Here is a 19,231-nt window from a genome sequence, read left to right on the forward strand (position 1 = left end):
CTTTGTGGCACATGGTTGGTACAAAGCGTAAATATTCCACTAATAATGATTGCAAAACAAACAGACCACCGTGTCTGCAACAGACGGCTGTGATGGAGGCAGCCAGAGACCCCAGCTGGCGGGCAGCTTGCACACCTCTGCACAGCCAGTGACGGGCATCAGGAACGCCTCCCCCTGCCCTGGAGCCCCTGCCGCCTCCCTGCAGAAAGCCCCGGAAGCTAAAAGCTGCCCAGAGCCGCTCGCCTTTGCCTTCTAAACCCTTTCCCATCTGCCCTGCCACCCGAGGACAGACCTTGGACTGCTGACCAACTGACCCAGAAAGATGGCCCCAGGACCTCAACGACAGGGCACATCCTTGTCTGGCTGGAGATCCCGTCGCTGCTGCTCACCCGTCTGCTCACCAGGCAGCCCTGGCTCAGGCACTGCCCTGGCTGGAGGTGGCTACCCCCTCCCACAGCGCGCTGTCCCTCAGTGCCCGCCTCTGGTCCCCTCCCCTTTGACGCAGCCCAGGATGACTTCAGTCCTGGTCGCTCCTCTGTACACTCACCCACCTTGGGACAGAGGAGGCAGTCAGAGTCATCGTTTGTCTTCCTACCAAGAGAGCAAATCCCCTGCGATCACGAGCCTTCACACCTGGAGCCTCTCTGGCAATGCCAGGGAGCCGGCCTCCCCTTCTGACTGGGCAGAAGCCGCGTGGTTGATGTGCCAGGCGAAGCTCTCTGCAGTGACCGCCAGCACGGAGCTGTGTGGTTCTGAGGCCCACCTGGGAGGATCGTGTATCCACTGAACGTAAAGAGGGATGTTAGGGAAAACGCGCGGAGCTAGGCTGAAATGCAGCATATGGTACTTTGTGGCAGAAGGGAAAAAAATTGCATTAAAATTTTAAGCGTGGTGCACCTTCCCTGGCTTCAAGATATAGTGCAAAAAGACAGGGTTTTGGAACAGTGTACGGGAAAGGAACCACTCAGAGCTGAATGAGAATAATAATGTGTGTAAAGGAGTTTGTTATAAAGGTTAAACTAAAAATGAAGAATTAAAATGAGACGGTGTAGATGAGGCCCTGGGTGCAGTGTCTGGCCCGTGGGGGCACCTGGTGACAGCAGGTCCACCACCCTGACAGCTACCGTTCATGATACCAACCTAGTCCGACCTGACCTAACCCGAGTGCACGACACCAGTTACTTTTGCTGGGAGCCTCTCACACAGCTTCAAGTAGCTCACACTCGTCTGCACTGACACTGCCCCAGCATCCAAATTTTGAACTAAGGGAAAGCCTGGCACTACTTTTTATAACTTATACCTTTGCCAAGCGACCTCCCTCAAGTGGTCCAGCCCTCGCGGCATCCTTCCCCCCATCCGGGACTGCTCCGTTCTTGCTGGGGCCTGGGGTCACGAGGAGACTGGCCAGAAGCTGCCAGCATTGTGGCTGCCCTTTCCTCCCCGAGGATGAATTGCAGTCCTGCGGAGGCGGGAGGTGCGGAGAAGGGGCTACCCTCCCACCACCACTGAGCTCTGCTCGACCCTGCTGACGTTTTCTTTCTGTTCTTGTAGACGTTAGCTTAAGAATGGGCTGGGATGGAGAGGGAATGCACTAGGGAGGGGACCCTTAGTGGCCTTGAGGACTCCTTGCATTTATAGAAAATGAAAAAAGAAAAGAAACTGGGTCCTTTGTGAAAGGACCCCCCTGAGGCGGTAAAGAGGCTGGGTCGGCACCCTCCCCGCGCTCTGCAGGCCGAGTGTGTTCTTGGACATGTGATGAGAGCTAATTTTAGAAAAGTGATTCTTGAAAGAAAATGACTCCTGAAGGCTATTAAGATCCATGAGTGCCTCACTATAGCTCACACACTAAATCTTCTTTATTATTATTTCAGAGCTAAAACAAATACTTAGATTTAACTGAGACAACTTCTATACACAAAAAAAGGCACGAGTGTTTCTCCAACCAAGAGAAAAGCTGGCCAGGTGGCAGTTGTAGCAGACGCACCAATCAACGTGTGTTAAAAAAAAAACTACATTCAAGAAAACCAGTGACCAAGCTTGTCAACCTCAGGGTGTAGGAAGGACATCATTCAAACGGGGCAGCCCGGAAGTAACTTCCTAACCTTTAACGAAATAAGAAGGTATTAATCCACAGCTGCATCGTACGTAATGTCTGTCTGTGGTGGTGCTTACATTTCATAATTTCATTGGACAGCTTGTCATAAATTGTGCCTTTTGGGGAATGTGATTTCTTTCTGAATGACTTGAAGAAACACTTAAATGCTCTTATGCTCCTCTAACATCTGTGCAGCAGTGGGACGCGTTTCTTTGAGAGTTAGTAGCTAAGATTTGGGCAGCGGAATTCCGGAGCAGGTAGAACCATCAAAATGATTTCTCACAGTGGGTCACTTTTTTGTTTTGTCTCTAATCATTGTCTCTGTGTTATCGTACAGGCTTCCTAGAGGCTTGGCTAGAAGGGCGACAGAAAGTGGGAGAAAGGTGCGATCAGAGAAAATTGGTTCAAGTAGGCAGAGACCATCCACTTGAAATCTGTGCCCTAGCACGGCCGGGTGGTAATGTTGGAATTGCTATGGGAGAGAAGAGAAAGCCACACGGCACAGACAAGGCATCTAACCTTGCCAGTCCTCTTCCCGGGAACCTGGCAGGACCTCGGAAGCCTCAGTCACTGTCTTCATCCCCGACGAGGCTGCATGAACCCGTGATCGGGGGCCCATTTTCATCATCGCCTGGGGGCCTCTATTTGTATCTCCCTGATGCAATTTATGTCCCCCTGCTGATGACGGAATGGAGCGGCAAGGGTAACAGATGCTACCTGTTTGAGCTGTATCATTACAGTATTTCAGATGTACTGTGCTAGTGGGGAAAGGTGTGTCTTTTCTGTTGTTTATCCAACATGTCTTCCTATTAGGCTCTTCGGTTATTTTAAGGAAAAGACTGGTCCGCGGCTCGGACTTGGACGGCATCCTCCACCTCTCTGTGTCCTGGATTTTTGCACAGATGCTGGTGACTGGGGCCATGACACATGTCCTGATTCCTACAGCATTTTGCTAGCAGAGGATTTGCGCTGCCTTGAGGTTTCCTCGTTTGGGAGGATGTTCCCGTAATTGACAGAGAGGTTTGCAGTGACAGAGGGTGCTGCTAACAGTTGAAGCCTCACCCGGAGCGGGGCTGCGAGCCCACGCCTTCTGGTATTACCGAGCACCAGGCAGGTCTCACCTGCTGAGAAGGCATCCTGTGCCTTGGTATGCTGTTCTTTTCTCAGCGTTCAAGGCCTCACAGACCCTGCCCTTTCCATCTCTCAGGGCACCAGGTGGAGGGGACCCCGTCTCCCCCAGAGTCCTGGCCCCTCACAGCCCCATCCGTCCTGCAGGGCTTTTCCTTTCCTCCCTCTGAGTCCCCTCCTCTCATTACTTCGCTCCCTTTCATGTCTCTCATCCCCCACGAAGGAGACAGCTTCTCGAGCCTTCGGCTGGGAGCCAGACGTTTCCGTGTAAAGCAGGCTCTGTGTGTGAGGCTCTGAGCCCTGCCCTGAGATGTGGCGGGTCCCCTCCCAGCCCAGTTCCCATGGCCTCCTGACCCCACTGAATGGAGGCAGCTGGGGGTCGGCTGGCCTAGGGTGCACTGGCCCCCAGCTCCTCCCGGCAGGTCAAGGCTTCCCCCACCACAGCCCTGAGTACACGCCCCACTTTGAGATTTAAAAATAGTCTCTCAAGCGAATGCTGGAATAAGAAACCTCTGTTTCCTATTCTTTAGTGATCCACCAGGATGAGCCTCAGAGCTGTTCTCAGTGCAGGCAGCCAGGTAAGAAGGATTCCAGCCAGAAAAGACTGCCTTTTAAATTAGCTACTACAACCTTGCTGTGCTGTAATGATTTCGTCTTTGTCCCAGTTCTAGGAATGGAGCTTCTAAAACCCTTGAATTTCCTGACTTACAGGAGTGTCTTTGTTATGCTACTGAAGTGACTCTTGGTGACCCCCAGGATGGGGGCCGATCACCAGAAAGGCAAACCCTGTGATGAGGGGCTTTGGGCCAGCCTGACCTCTGGGGATGGGAGGGGGACTGGAGTGCGAATTCAGTCACGTGGCCAACGATTAGCTCCGTGATGTGCACCTAACGAAACCCCAGCATAACTCGGGGGTCCACTGCTCAGGAGAGCTTTGTGGTTGGTGAACACATTCATGTCCCAAGAGGGTGACGTTCCTCCACACCAAGGGTAGAGGACATGGAATCTCTGCCCTTGGGATGAGCCCCACCCAGACCTTGGACTCTGTGTAGCCCTTCCCAAAAGACTGTGATCATTCGTTTAGCGCTTTCCTGAGTTCTGCGAGTCTTTTTAGCAAGTTTTCAAACCTGAGAGTGTCATGGGGAAGCCCCCAGATTGGTAGCCACACAGTCAGAATGTTACCAAGTCCGAGCTCACTGCTCACTGCACAACAGGCCCATGAATCGGAGACGAGGTGCCGAGGCAAGGAATACGACTTTATTCAGAAAACGGGCAGAGCGAGAAGATGGCAGACTAGTGTCTCAAAATAACCATCTTATCGGGGTTTGGATGCCAGTTTCTTCAATAGAACAGAGAGGGGGAGAACATGAGGAAGTAAAGTGAAAAGGCCGTAAGACTTGCAGATATCCCCTGGAAAGGCCAGCCTCGGGGAGGCTGGGTTCATTTGTGTTCATTTCTTCTTTCTTGCCGCCATCCGCAGGTGGACAGGGTCCGGATGCTTCCCTGAACAAAGGCACTTTGGTTTAACCTTCAGGCGGAGGGGCGGGGTTCCCCGAGGCAGGCCACTGTGTACAGTCTCCTTTCAGTGAACAAAGGCAGCGGAAAGCGAAGGTGAAAGTAAAAGAAACAGAGCCAACATGGAGTCGGATTTGACTCTTCCCCGTTGCAAGAAGCGCAGGTGGCCTGGGGACCCTGCTTCAGGCTGGTGTCGGAAGTGGGGGGGCAGTCTCTTGGGACTGAGTCCTCTCCCCGTGGGGTGCCCGCTAACTGCAGTGGTTGGTGTCAGAGCTGTGTTGCACGGCACTCAGCTGCGGGGGAAGCAGGATAACTGCTATTAAGTGTAATTTTGTGCTTTCTAATACAAATGTTGAAATCCTGGAAACAGCTTTTAGATCGTCAGGCTGGAGCATCACAGTTTGAAGCACTGGCTCCTCAATGGACAGGTTTAGGAAGATCATTTAGCAGATTCTGCTCAAAGTGTGGTCCCCAGGCAGTGCCCGCCTGCATACTGCTCACTGATGAGCTACGGACAGAACTTGGTGAGCCCTGAGAAGCTTTCCCAGCATGGGGACATTGCCGAGACGGTCAGGAATGGAAATGTGAAAGTATTCAGATTGCGACAGTTTAGGGCGAGAATGATCCTTCCCCACAGACAGCTTAAGAAGGCGTATTTAGAATAGATGGCCTCGTCTGGCACAGTCAGATGGAATCAGAACTTAGTGTTAAAAGTGTGAGCAGATGGGGCTTCCCTGGTGGCGCAGTGGTTGAGAGTCCGCCTGCCGATGCAGGGGACGCAGGTCCGTGCCCCGGTCCGGGAGGATCCCACACGCCGCGGAGCGGCTGGGCCCGTGAGCCATGGCCGCTGAGCCTGCGTGTCCAGAGCCTGTGCTCCGCAACGTGAGAGGCCACAACGGTGAGAGGCCCGCGTACCGCAAAAAAAAAAAAAAAGTGAGCAGATGGGTTTTTATGTGCTATCTGCTGCTTGTTATCTCTGTGGCTTTGGGCAAGTTACTTAACCTCTCTGGGCTTCAACCTCTTCATCTATAAAATGGACATCGCAGTATTTCCTACCTTACTAGGTGCTGGGAAGACCAAATGAGATAATCCAGAAGAAGTATTAAGTGAGCACAGGGTCTGGCACGGAGCAAGTAAGCTGCTGGCATTCTTTCTTTCTTTTTGATTTATTTATTTATCTATTTATTTATTTATTTTATTTTTGGCTGCATTGGGTCTTTGTTGCTGCACGTGGGCTTTTCTCTAGTTGCAGCAAGCGGGGGCTACTCTTCATTGCGGTGCGTGGGCTTCTCATTGCGGTGGCTTCTCTTGTTGCAGAGCACAGGCTCCAGGCGTGCTGGCTTCAGTAGTTGTGGCACACGGGCTTCAGTAGTTGTGACTCGCGGGCCCTAGAGCGCAGGCTCAGTAGTTGTGGCTCACGGGCTTAGTTGCTCCGCGGCATGTGGGATCTTGCCTGACCAGGGCTCGAACCCGTGTCCCCTGCATTGGCAGGTGGAATCTTAACCACTGCGCCACCAGGGAAGTCCCTGGCATTATTTCTTGTACGTTCTTTTTTTGGCATCGTTGTTTCTGGCTTCGTGAGACCACGTTCTGTATATGGGTTTGATGTCTGACTGCGAGGGAAATCTACAGGCTTGCTTTCACGTGACTACGGGGTAAAGCAAACACTGTTAAGTAGCCACAACTGAAACAGGTCACTGAATGTTGCTTTCACATAACCCTCGGAGGGGCTGGACTGTTGGATGCATTCTGGGTTCCCCTCATCTGGCATTGCTCCAGTCGTCGTTTCTGATGCAGCAGATCAGCTCAGACTTAGCGGCTCAGAACAGCGACCTGTCACGATCACTCCTGGTCCTGTGGGTTAACTGGGCTCCGCTGGGTTCTCACTTGGGGTCTGACGTGTGGCTGCAGCCAGAGGCTGGCCAGGGCTGAAGTCATCTGAACGCTCCACTGGGCTGGACTCCGAGGCACTGAGAGGCTGGGGCAGCTGGGCAGCCCGGGCTTGGCTGGACCTCTCTCGGTCCACGTGGCCTTTCCCACGCAGCTAGCTCGGGCTTCCTCACTGCATGGTGGACTCGGGTGAGAGAGACGTCTGTCTTTGCTGGTGGCTACCTCCCCCACCGTGAGCGTTTTAAAGGCAGGACATGGAAGCTGCTGCACCTGGGCCTGGTACCCGGTCAGAGCCCCTCCCCTGCTCAAGGCGGGGAGACACAGACTCACCTCTCCATGGGAAGAGGGCAAAGGACCCGTGTCCGTCTGTAACAGGCATGTGGGCTTCTCACTTTCGCACATCTTCTTTTCCACCAGAGACGGTGTATAGCGTCCCCAGGTGACTACACTGCCCTAGGGATCACCCACTTTGATTTCAGTTCTTATGTGAGTAAAACCCCTGCCCTTGCATTACGGTCTTGTCGTCACCTGCCTCCTGGTTTTCCTGGAGGCCTGGAGGTGGGGGAGGGTCCCCTCTACGAGCCCCTCCCATCAGACGGGCTTCCGGGGTGTCTGCTTGTTGCTGAGGCCCCCCTTACTCCACTTCCTCCCTCCTTCCTCCCTGCCCCCCACTCCCCTGAAAGCCCCTGCCACCAGCACCTCACACAGCACGTGGCCCCAACTTGCCAGTAGGCCCCCATCCCCACCCCCAAGGCTGGAAGGGCAGCTTCCCAGCCTGGTTTCCCCCCAAATGGTCTCCCCACTTCTTCCAACACCGTCACCAACACACAGCTATGCACACCTGCAGACACACAGCTCCCACCCTCGACGCGCGCACACACACACACACACACACACACACATCATTCTTTCAGCCAGTACTTATTCAGGGCCGGCCTGTGCTGCGCTCTGGGCTGTCCAGCTTAACGCTCCCGCAGCTCACTTAGTATTCCTTATGTTTGTCCTTTTCCAAGGCTTTGCTTGCATTACTATATATGTAGATCAATATATAATAGTTTGCATCTAATAACCCCAGACTCCTAATCCTTCCCTCCCCGTACCGCCTTGACAACCACAAGTCTATTCTCTATGCCTGCAAGTCTGTTTCTGTTTCATAGATAAGTTCATTTGTGTCGTATTTTAGATCCCACATATAAGTGATATCATATGGTATTTGTCTTTCTCTTTCTGACTAACTTCACTTAGTATGATGATCTCTAGTTGCATCCATATTGCTGCAAATGGCATTATTTCGTTCTTTTTATGGCTGGGTAATATTCCACTATATATATGTACCACATCTTCTTTGTCCATTCATCTGTTGATGGACATTTAGCTTGTTTCCATGTCTTGGCTATTGGGAATAGTGCTGCTGTGAACATAAGGGTGCATGTATCTTTTCTAAGTAGAGTTTTTCCTGACAGGAGTGGAATTGCGGAATCATGTGGCAACTCTATTTTTAGTTCTTGAGGACCCTCCATACTGATAGGAGAGGCCCCCTGTGAAGACTGGCTCATATAGGGACGGGGGAAAGAGCGAGGGCCACTATGACGACTCCGTGATCTGCTCTCAGCCGCGTTAGGTGCGTTTCTTATTGATATTTTGTTGTTTCCTTTAGCGCCAAGCACTGTGCTTGCTACCTAACAAAAAGGCGATCATCGTGGGCTGAGCCACTGAGTGGAGAAGAGGGTTCTTCTCTCTGACTCTGTTGTATCTTGTCCTTTCATCTCAGCCTCCTTCCTCACCCTTTCCCAGCTGGAGGCTCGCCTAGCTCTCTCATCTCCTCCCTTGTTTAGAATTTTGACATCTGTCCCTTTTACTCCATCAGAGGCTCACGGTGAGGGCGATTATCTGGGGGCTGCTTTGAGGTTCACAGACACCTCGACATCACCTTCCCCTGCAGCCGCAGTCCCTGGGTCATCGCTTACTGGGGCCCTTCTGGAAGTTTCCCGTGAAACGCAGAGCCCGCCGTGCTGCTGTACAGTATCTGAGCTGTGAGCCTGTGGTGGTCTGATGAGAGGTGCGAGAAGGCGGACTCCGCTGAGCCCTCCGGCCTGCTTCGCCAAACTGGAATCTGTAACCCAGCTGCGGGATGGGACTTGCTGGGATGGGCCCGGGTTAAGCAGCCCTCGGTGGGGAGGTGGACACATCACTGAGACGCCTCCAGAGGTTTTCCAAGGTGCACCCACCGCGTCTCCCCTCTCCCAAGACCCTCAGCTGAGGTGGCGGTGACCTCGGCTGGCCTCGGCCGGCAGCGGCTTGAAGCAGGGTTTCGGTTCCCAGCCAGGGATCGAGGTCGGGCCGTGGCAGTGAGAGCACGGACTCCAAGCCACGAGACCTGTGGTCAGTGACAAGGCCCTGGCCCCTCGGCTTTGCAGAAAAGAATTCCCACAAAGACAGAAGGTAGTGAAACAAGTAGAGTGTTTATTAGGAGGAAGAGGGTAAAGTACGCGTGGATAGACACACGGGCGGACTCAGAGAGAGAGTCGTGCCCTCGTGGCAGTTTGAATCACTCACATGGGGCATTTCTTCTGGGTTTCCTTTGGCCGGTCATCTTACTTTGCCTGGTTCTGAGTCCGTATCTGGTTTATCTCAGGGTCCTCCCCGTGTGTGTGTGTGCATCTCTTAGCCGAGATGGATTCTAGTGGAGAGGCCTATGGGTAGACTTGACATCACTCCCTTTTTGACCTCCAAGGAGCTTTCTAATCAGGGAGGTCTCCTGACTTCCAGAATGAGGAATCTGTGGTCTCTTCCCTTCTCTCTGGGCAGGGCCCAGCCTCCTGTCTCGATTGTCCTGCTATTCTCGTCTGGGAGTATCGGGCCCCAGGGGACAAATCACTTGCTTACCTTGGGGGGCGGCATCTACGTCCTGCCTCAGTGGGACCCTTTGTCTTGCAGATGTGAGGGTGGGGGGCGTGTGACCCCCGAATGTGGCCGAAGCTCCGGATGACCCTGGATTCTGATGCCCCTTCTAACCCTCCTGAGACCCTCTAAAGAGACTGTCCCCAGCGCTGTCCCGCGCACCTCACCGTGACACCCGGCTGTTTTTCAGGTCCATCCCGCCTCCCGCCGCCTCGGGACTCCAGGTGCTGACCCCGCAGACCTGCCATGAAACCACACTTGAAGCAATGGAGACAAGGAATGCTCTGCGGGATATTCGCTTGGGGTCTCCTCTTTCTGGCGATCTTCCTGTACTTCACCGACAGCAACCCTGCCCAGCCCGCGCCCAGCTCCTTCTCCTTCCTGGAGACCAGGAGGCTGCTGCCCGCGCAGGGAAGGCAGCGGGCCATCATGGGCGCCTCGGAGGGCCTGCCCGAGGGCGCGGACGCTCGCAGGGGGCTGCCCCGCAGACACCCGTATGGCCCCCTGCACGCGGGGCCAGGCGACCTGCGGGCGTGGGCCCCAGACGGCTTTGAAAATGAAGACGACTTCCTTTCGCCCCAGACGGGGAGAACATCGCAAAGCGCTTTGCCGCCGGAGGACACCGCTCCGGGCACGTCGGGGGGCCCGGAGGGAGCTCTGTTAGCGCGCCGCGCCCGGGGGCGGTGGGCGAAGCGAGGGGCCCGGAGGCAGAGCCGGAGCGCGGCGCCCTGGGTGGGCGAGGACGGGCAGCGACTGTACTCGTCCACGTCCCGGGCGCTCCTGCGCCAGCTCTGGAAGGGCGACGCGTCGGCGCGGATGCTGCACCCGCGCCTGCAGAAGGCCATGGGCGCCTACCTGCGCGCCAACAAGCACGGCGTGAACTTCCGGGGGCGCCGGGCGGCCGGGCGGAGCCGCGCGGAGCTGCTGTGCGCCCTGCGGGGCCGCGTGCGGGTGCGCACCCTGGATGGCAGCGAGCCGCCCTTCTCGGCGCTCGGCTGGCGCGCGCTGGTCCCCGCCGTGCCGCTCGGCCGGCTGCTCCCGCGCGGGCTCCGGACCTGCGCCGTGGTCACGTCGGCCGGCGCCATCCTCAACTCGTCCCTGGGCGAAGAGATAGGTGGGTCCCCGCGGCCCCCCGCCCCCAGGGTGGCCGCTCCTGCGCTGTGTTTCCGGAAAGTCTTAGGTCTTCTTCCTTCCCTGGGACTGAATGACCCCCGGCGGGTGGAATCCCAGCAGAGGTCTCCTTTGCAGAGACTCAGAGCAGAGACGGGCATCCTCCGAGGAGCTGGGGGCCCGGGAAGGGGAAGCCCGCGGCCCTCTCACCGGCCCGGTCTCAGGACCCACCTCCTGCAGAGCCCACGTTGTGCACTGACAGCTCCCAGCCGAGCCTGCACCCCTGATGACCCCTTAATGTGGCAGGAGCAGGAAGGAGCGCAGGGGAAACCCCACCGGGCGACGAGCCTTAGGGGGCAGCTCCAAACAGGAGTTTGCAGGATGATAATTGTCACTCGTTCAAGGACTAAATCCCTGTCCCTGGGCTCTGCGGACAGCTGGTGAGAGCACTGATCTGGTGGGCACCGTCACCTCCAAGGTTGGCACACACCCAGCCTCTGGGCCCCAGCTGCAGCCTGGGCTTCCATCTTCCCTTCTGTACTGTCTTCAAATCCATTCCTGAGCCCTGGAGAACACCCCTGTTAGTCTGGCCTCTCGAGGGAAACAGACCGGTGGGATACGTGTAGAGAGAAAGATTTATTTTAAGGCCTTGCCCCTGCCGTCCTAGCGGCTGGCAGATCTGAAGTCTGCAGGGCAGGAAGGCAGGCTGGCTGGAGATGCAGATGAGAGTTGATGTTGCTGCCTGAAGCCCCACATCTGCGGGGCTGGCAGCTCGGGAGGGCCCCTGCTTCCCCGGGAACCTGCAGTCTAGTCTAATGCCCCTGAGTCCCCTCAGTGCCCAGCCCACCCTGGTGCTGCCCTCACACATCCTCACAGGTGGCTGACCTGGCCGTGACCTTCAGGGGGCACTGCCCACTTGATAGAAAGGAATCGTTGTTCCGTGTCCTCGAGGAGTAGCCGATACTCCAGAGCCGTCTTGAGATGGGGCGACACCCTTATCATCAGGTTGCACAGCCCAGACCTCCTCCCACTGGCTCTTGGGAATGAGGCTGAATGTGAAATTTTTAAGAAGTTGAAAAAGTAAGGCCCAGGTCTGGACTCGCAGCCTGGGGTGCCAGTGTCCCCGAGCTGACGTTAAGTAGACTCGTAATCACGCTGTGTGTGTGTCACACAAGCTTGCGGCCAGGCCGAGTCGCGGCTGCTACCAATTAGGAAGGAGCATTGGTTCAGAGGCCCCCAGGGCCAAGTAAAGCCACACTTCTCCCTGGTTTTCGAAGACCATGATTAATCATGGCAGAAGGAATTTAAGCAGCTTTAGAGCAGGTGGTGACTTGCTTTGGGATTTTTTTTTTTGCTTTGCTTGAAGCCCCACTGCATCATAGCTGCACATCGCCTTGCGCTCACCTGCCTGGGAGAACTCCCTTGCTCTTTATTCTGCTGTAAATATCCCTGACCGGCGTCTTGTAAACTCTCCTCTATTCAGAATTTGGAAGAGAGTGTGAGAGAGACTGGGAGTTCCCCATTTCTGGGGAACATGACACGTCAGTTATCTTTGTTAGTTTCTAGTATCCGCATTTAATTGATAGCGTCTGCACTTATACAGAGGTTCACGATTAGAATCGTAGAAAGGTAACTGAAGAACAAACACACTCAGAAAATTTTTTAAATTCTCTATTGTTTTGCCTCAGTTCCTTTGAGTCCAATTTTATAGCCATCGATACCTTTTTAAGAGTATGTAACGTAACACAGTTCAACTCGTAAAGACAAGAAGTCTCGCTTTTTTAGAAGCTGGCATCTCTCAGCATCAGCCCTTGTGCCTGCCATGTGCTGACATTTCTCCTTCCGACTCCCCTGAACATACAGAGGCTTATCAACACACAGTTGTTAACACCTCTCCTAGTGAGAACAAATTCACAGAGCAGAGTCCTTCAGGAAGCTCGGAAGCGGGCATGCTGTACTATTTAGCTAACTCTGTCTTCATCCCTAAGCATCTACTTGTGAATCGGCTAAGTGAAGATTAGAAGTCTTGCACGAGGTCGTGGTTTTATGAAAAACTGAGGGCAGAGCTAGAAAAGTTCCTGCGGGTTGCCCCATCTGCCCCCCCTACCCTCCCTGCCTGAGGGCTCAGCCCCTGCCCCCCCCCCCTCCTGCCAGGGGACCAGGGAAGCGCCAGGGTTGCAAGTGGCTCTGCTGGCTGCTGCCTGGGCAGTGCCATCCTGTTTCCCAGTTCTGTTAGACTGAGTCATACCTTGTAATTGTTTAAACACCTCCACTTTGAATATGTTATTGGAAAGCAAACTGAACTGTTTTGGAAACATGGAACATTCTTTTCTAGAGTGGTGAGATGATCTTTTTTCAGCCATTCCTGTAAATAATAATAATTTGGTAGTGAGATCAGTAGCAGCAATCCCGTGGAAACACACTGCAGATGAGAAAAGTACTCTGAACTTACAGCTGTCACCTTGAATGGGAGGTCAGGATCTGTTACCTGAAACTAGGATTCTGGGAAGTGTGTGGGAAATGGGAGGGTAGGGAGGAGGCTGCGTAGGGAGGGGGCATCTTCCCGTAGCGAGCTTGGGATTTGGCGTCCTGTTACCTTAAAAAAAGCAAGAAAGCAGGTCATATAGTCATTCAACAAGCATGGGTCCCCAACTCTCCACCAGATACTGTGCTCGCCACTAGTGATAGAAAGATGGATGAGGCCCATCCCTAACCCTCAGATCCTCTGCTTGCTAGTGGGAAAGACAGACTGTAAACAGACAATTCCAATATCACGGTTAGAAGGACAGAAAGATGCGCAGACAGACAGGGAAGACATGACCGCGGAATCCCACCCCACCGCGAGGGCAGACGTCTGAGGAGGGGAATCCAGGCCAAAGGCCAGCAGAGCAGTTGGATGAGAAACAGCACAGTGTGTGGGTGATAAGGGCTGGGGACCACTATGGGCTGGGGGTAGAGAGCAGACAGGTAAGTTGGACGGGTGGGCAGGAGGTCAGCCACTTCATGCTCTTGGATGTCATTCCCCAGAAATTAGACTTCTCATAATGATTGTAATAATAGATAGCACTTAGAGGGTGTTTACTGCAGGGAAGTTCTCATCCTCAGTGCTTTTATCTGTGAACAAGCCTTGCGATGCCAAGTGACAGACACGATTATTCCTGTTCTATGGGTAAGGAAACCAAGGTACCCAGAGACACAGAGGGTAGAGCCGGATTTGAACTCCAGTCTGGGTCCCCGAAACTCCAGCTCTGGCCCCTTGGCCTCGCGGTGCAGAGGTACTGAAATCTTTGAAGCAGAGGAGTGATGGGTCAGTGTTTCATTTTGGAAAGATTGCTCCAGAGCCTAGATTGGAGTAAGCACGTTGCAGGAGCCCCAGTGAGGTGAGACAGACCAGGGCGGTGGGTTTGGGGGAGAGGAGAATCATCTCTTGGGCAGGCCATTCCCCGTTCCCCAAAGACAAGGCGCTGGCCGCCCTTGCAGATTCCTGCGCTCGGGAAGGGAAGGGAGCGGTGGGGACGCAGTGCCCAGGGCTGGGCAGGGATTTCGTGCTGCTATGCCTTCTGGCTGCTCCTTGCAGGGTTTTCATCTTTCCTCAATGATGCTCTTAGCCTGGCTCTGCTCTCAAGGTCAACGGGAAATGGCTCTAGCCTGGAGATGCCGTCTCCAAAAACGACGCTTTGCTTTCCTCCCCTGTGCTGGCTGTCTGATCATTCCTCCCTCTCTAAATGTGAGCGGACGGCTTAGTTTCGCAGGTGGTCACCTGGGAGAAGCACGCCCAGGTGCACATTTACGAATGTGTCCATGTGACGGGCTCTCTCAGCTCGTCGTCCCCACACGCCCCCTCCCATCCTGGTCCCTCCTTCTCCCGGCCAGCAGGGGGACGGTCAGTCTCGTCCACAGCAGCCCCGTCCCTACCTACCTCTCTGTGTCCTCCATGAAACGGACCTTTTAACTCTTCAGCCTCATGCGACTTCCAAAGGAGTGAACCTAGATTACCTTTCTGCGCCCTGTCCTTTGTCAAGTTGTTCTAAGGCTTAAGACACACCTCGGTGTAGAACACCAGCTTTTAAAAGCTGGGACATTGTCCGGGGTGATACGATTCGTTAGGAATTTCTACGTAATCAATTAGAAATGCACCCACTGCTTGGCAACCTGTTCGTTCACCTTACCTCTAGACGGAGGCGGTATCTAAGGGTGGCGTGGTTCGGTGGGAGCACTGGTCCAGCAGTGCCAGCATCCTGCTTCCTGCCCTGGTGCTATCCTGGTTACCTCTGAGTGCCGGGAGGCCACCCCACTGTCTGGGCCCCCCTCACTCCCTGCCTATGGGAGAGTTGCCCCAGGTGAGCAGGTCACATAGTGTCTGGCCTTTCGGGGGCTCAGAAGGTGAGAACAATTTTCATCATAGTACTCGGAGGTCTTTTTAACTGTTGACATCGGAACGGATGATGCAGGAGCAACAGTGGATAAAACTGCTTCTTAGCACAGATCGAGGCAGTGGTACCCACTATACTAGTCCTCACGGGATGTTTTCCTGCCAAGCTTAGCAGTGAGAGCAAAGCATGCCAGCTCCACGTATGGATGTCCTTAATGAAGCAGTAAAAATGGTTAGTTTGATGAGAGTTCAGCCTTTGAAGTACATGTGTTTTTAAGACCAAATGGGAAATAACATGAAAGCATTTCTGCCAACCAACCCCCGACGGAAGGGCACCGATGTGATTGAGCTGTGAGTGGCACTAGGCGCTTTTGTCACCAAACACAACCATACTTGAAACAGCCTGACTGATGGACGCACTTAAATTAGACTTAGGCATTTGGCAGGCATTTTCTCAAGAAGGAAGGAAGGAAGCCTCGACTTTCAGGAAAATAACTGACAGTGTTTGTTGCCAGTGATAAAATTAAAGCTTTCAACCCTGAGCTTGGAGGCTTCCCAAACTTAAGTGATGAGATCCATGGCGACATTAATGATATTTCATGCTTTATAATGAAATGCTTCAGTATTTGAAAGATCTGCATTACTTACTGAACTGATAGCTTCCAAATGACCGCTGGACAGTGTTACAAAATACACATGGATGAATCATCCTTTATTTTTTTAATTGAAATATATTGGGTTGGCCAAAAAGTTCGTTCGGGCTTTTCCATAACATCTTACGGAAATTTTTGGCCAACGCAATAGTTGATTTACAATGTTGTGTTAGTTTCTGCTGTACGGCAAAGTGATTCAGTTATACATACATATATATATATATTCTTTTTCAGATTCTTTTCCATTATAGGTTATTACAAGATATTGAATATAGTTCCCTGTGCTATGCAGTAGGTCCTGGTTGGTTACCTATTTTATATATAGTAGTGTGTGTATGTTCATCCCAAACTCCTAATTTATCCCTCCCCCACCCGTTCCCCCTTTGGTAACCATAAATTTGTTTTCTGTCTGTGGGTCTATTTCTGTTTTGTAAGTTAATTTGTATCATTTTTAAAGATTCCACATATAAGTGATATCATATATTTGTCTTTCTCTGTCTGACTTACTTTACTTAGTGTGATAATCTCTAGGTCCATCCATGTTGCTGCAAATGGCATCATTTCACTCTTTTTATGGCTGAGTAGTATTCCATTGTATATATGTGCGACATCGTCTTTATCCATTCATCTGCCGATGGACATTTAGGTTGCTTCCATGTCTTGGCTGTTGTGAATAGTGCTGCTGTGAACATTGGGGTGCGTGTGTCTTTTTGAATTAGAGTTTTGTCTTTTCCAAATAAATGCCCAGGAGTGGGATTGCTGGGTTATATGGCAACTCTATTTTTAGTTTTCTAAGGAACCTGCATACTGTTCTCCATAGTGGCTGTACCGACTTAACATTCCCACCAAACAGTGTAGGAGGGTTCCCTTTACTCCACACCCTCTCAGCATTTATTACTTGTAAACTTTTCTTTTTTTAACCTTTGGCCGTGCCGCACTGTGCAGCACGCGGGATCTTAGCTCCCTGACCAGGGATCGAACCTGCACCCCCTGCAGTGGAAGCACAGAGTCTTAACCACTGGACCACCAGGGAAGTTCTTATTTGTAGACGTTTGCATAATGGCCATTCTGGCCTGTATGAGTGGTACCTCATTGTACTTTTGATTTGCATTTCTCCATTAGCAACTGTTGAGCATCTTTTCATGTGCCTGTTGGCCATCTGTATGTCTTCTTTAGAGAAATGTCTGTTTAGATCTTCTGCCCATTTTTTGACTGGGTCGTTTTTTGTTTTTTGGTTTTTTTTGATGAATCATCCATTTTAAGAGCAAGATTAACTAATGGATTTTAATGTAACAGCACAAAAATTGATACTGTTTCACATTCCACACTGCCACTAACCTTTCAGAAACTAGCTCTTGTGAAGTTACGATGAAGTATCAGAGGAGAATATTCCTAGTCATCTGGAAAGACTCTTGAAATACTCCCACCATTTTCAACGGTATATCTTGAGTCTTCATATACTTCAGCTAAAGCAATCTATTGCAGCAGATTGAATAGAGAAACAGGTATATGAAACCAACTATCTTCTAAAAAGCCAGGCGTTAAAGAGATTTGCAGACATTTAAAACAGTGCCCTTCTCACTATTTTTCGAAATGTAGTTATTTCTCATAAAAATGTATTTTACAGATAAATTAATAAATAAACATTTACAAGTTTTCTATTTTACTCACTAATGTGATATATTCTGAAATCTGTAATCCAGATAAACAAAAGGCCTCTGGGTTGTCAGTAATTTTCAAGAGTGTAAAGGCGTCCGGAGACCAAAAAGTGAGAACCGCTGCTTCGGGTGTTTGACGAATCAGAGATACGTGATCTCACTTCTCACTCTCTCACAGACGGGCTTTCTTGTTTGCTCCAAGTTAAATTAGGAACGTGCATGGGGTTTTTGAAGCTGAAGAAATCGCATAGAAATTCCCTATTGCTGATTAACTCTGCTTTCAGCCCTGTTTCTGGGAAACACATTAGACTCCACAAAGCAGTCTAGATACACACATATGTCTCGAAATTTCCTGTGTAAAGCATGTCTTTAAAGACCGTGAGCACATACCAAGTAGCTAAATATAACTTAGAGGATATAGGGCCACTTGTAATGGATTGATGTGTTTTTATGTTTATTTGCCCCCAGCCAGGATCTCATCCTAAGTAAATAGGATGCCAAACAGTGTGTGTGTGGGTATCTGAATCTTGTTGGGGTCTATTAGCTTCAGGTATTGAAAGGTTTGCTTTAAGATATTTTCCTAGATTATATGCTGATTTTTATGCAGAGGGAAAAAAAGAAGTAAGTTTGTCACTTATGTGCCCTCAGATTCCCACGATGCAGTTTTGAGATTTAACTCTGCTCCTACACGTGGCTACGAGAAGGATGTTGGAAATAAAACCACCGTCCGCATCATTAATTCCCAGGTAAGATGGGTGGACTGTTTTATAGGTAAATAGCTTAACTGGGTGAATGAAGAGAAATCACCCAGTTATCCATGACCACGACCTTGCTTATTTCTAAAAGTCTTGTAATTATAAAGAATTAGTGAGGAAAAATGCAGAGAAATGGGAATTCGTGTGTGCTGTGCATAGGAAAAAAGAGTAAATAAGATCAAAAGGAAAAATCAGAGTAGAGGTACAAATATATATATGTAGCACATTGCATTTTGTGAACTGAGGAAAAGAAAGGTAAACGGAGTAAATCATGGGGATGGAGGGGAGAAAAGCAAAGGAACAGAATTCAAGGGTCAGAAGAACAGCTCAGAAACTTTACTTTGTTATTGAACATTCTAAAAAGGAAAATATCTCTTTTTTGTATGTTCTCAATGTTTTCCAAAATTCATAGCAAAATTAGCCTCAGAACAAACCACAGCAATTTCTAGAGTTTCAAACGGTATTAAAAAAATGGGGTGATGAGCGATTTAGGGTGAGTTTGTTGCAGAACCAAAGATCAGCTTTCTTCGTCGGGCTCTGGGCTCACAGCCTACAGAGGTGAGAAACAGGCCCCGGGTTCCTGAATTCAGAGACGCCACTGATTGAAGATTCCTCATCTGCTTGATGACAGCTTTTAAGAGAGGGGGTGATAAGCCCCAGCAAATTAAAATACAGGCCCCTTGTGAGATACTCCCTAACTTCAGAGATACTAAAATACAGGTCCCTTGTGAGATACTCCCTAACTTCAGAGATATTAAAATACAGGTCCCTTGTGAGATACTCCCTAACTTCAGAGATACTCAAATGCGAAGCAAAAGAGGGCATCTCAAACAGTGTGGGAAAATTCCATCTTAAAAAGGAAGCAAGTCAAATGCATCCTTTTCCCCCCAGACTATAGTTGACAAAAGCTGATTGGCAGGTGAGACTGAAGGACTCACTCAGGACCAGAGAGGGCCCCAGAGCGGGGACACGTCTCCTGGCCTCTGGGCCCCGTTTGTCCTGAGGTTGGCAGTCGGTAGGCCTTCCAGGCCTGCAGCTGTCGTTGGCGGGGGCTACTCAGCCGGGAGCTGCATCGGGAGCTGGGGTCTCTAGGTGACTCCAGGGCTGCTGCTTTGGGTGGCGCCGCACGGCTTGCGGGATCTTAGTTCCCCGGC

The 19,231-nt window shown here is 51.5% G+C and overlaps 1 protein-coding gene across 5 annotated transcripts in view; it reads left to right on the top strand.

Moving 5' to 3' along the window:
* ST6GAL2 (ST6 beta-galactoside alpha-2,6-sialyltransferase 2) overlaps positions 1–19,231 on the top strand; it is a 63,932-nt gene that overhangs the window by 26,682 nt on the left and 18,019 nt on the right. For all 5 annotated transcript variants that reach the window (XR_010934301.1, XM_067704012.1, XM_067704010.1 and 2 more), the window contains exons 2-3: positions 9,720–10,643; positions 17,971–18,068. Coding sequence is in view for 4 of the 5 variants with exons in the window: in XM_067704012.1 (XP_067560113.1) it covers positions 9,776–10,643; positions 17,971–18,068 (966 nt within the window). In the remaining variant the exon portion in view is untranslated. The remainder of the gene's footprint in view (positions 1–9,719; positions 10,644–17,970; positions 18,069–19,231) is intronic.

The sequence above is a fragment of the Pseudorca crassidens genome, chromosome 14 (assembly GCF_039906515.1).
Source record: "Pseudorca crassidens isolate mPseCra1 chromosome 14, mPseCra1.hap1, whole genome shotgun sequence".
NCBI lineage: Eukaryota > Metazoa > Chordata > Mammalia > Artiodactyla > Delphinidae > Pseudorca > Pseudorca crassidens.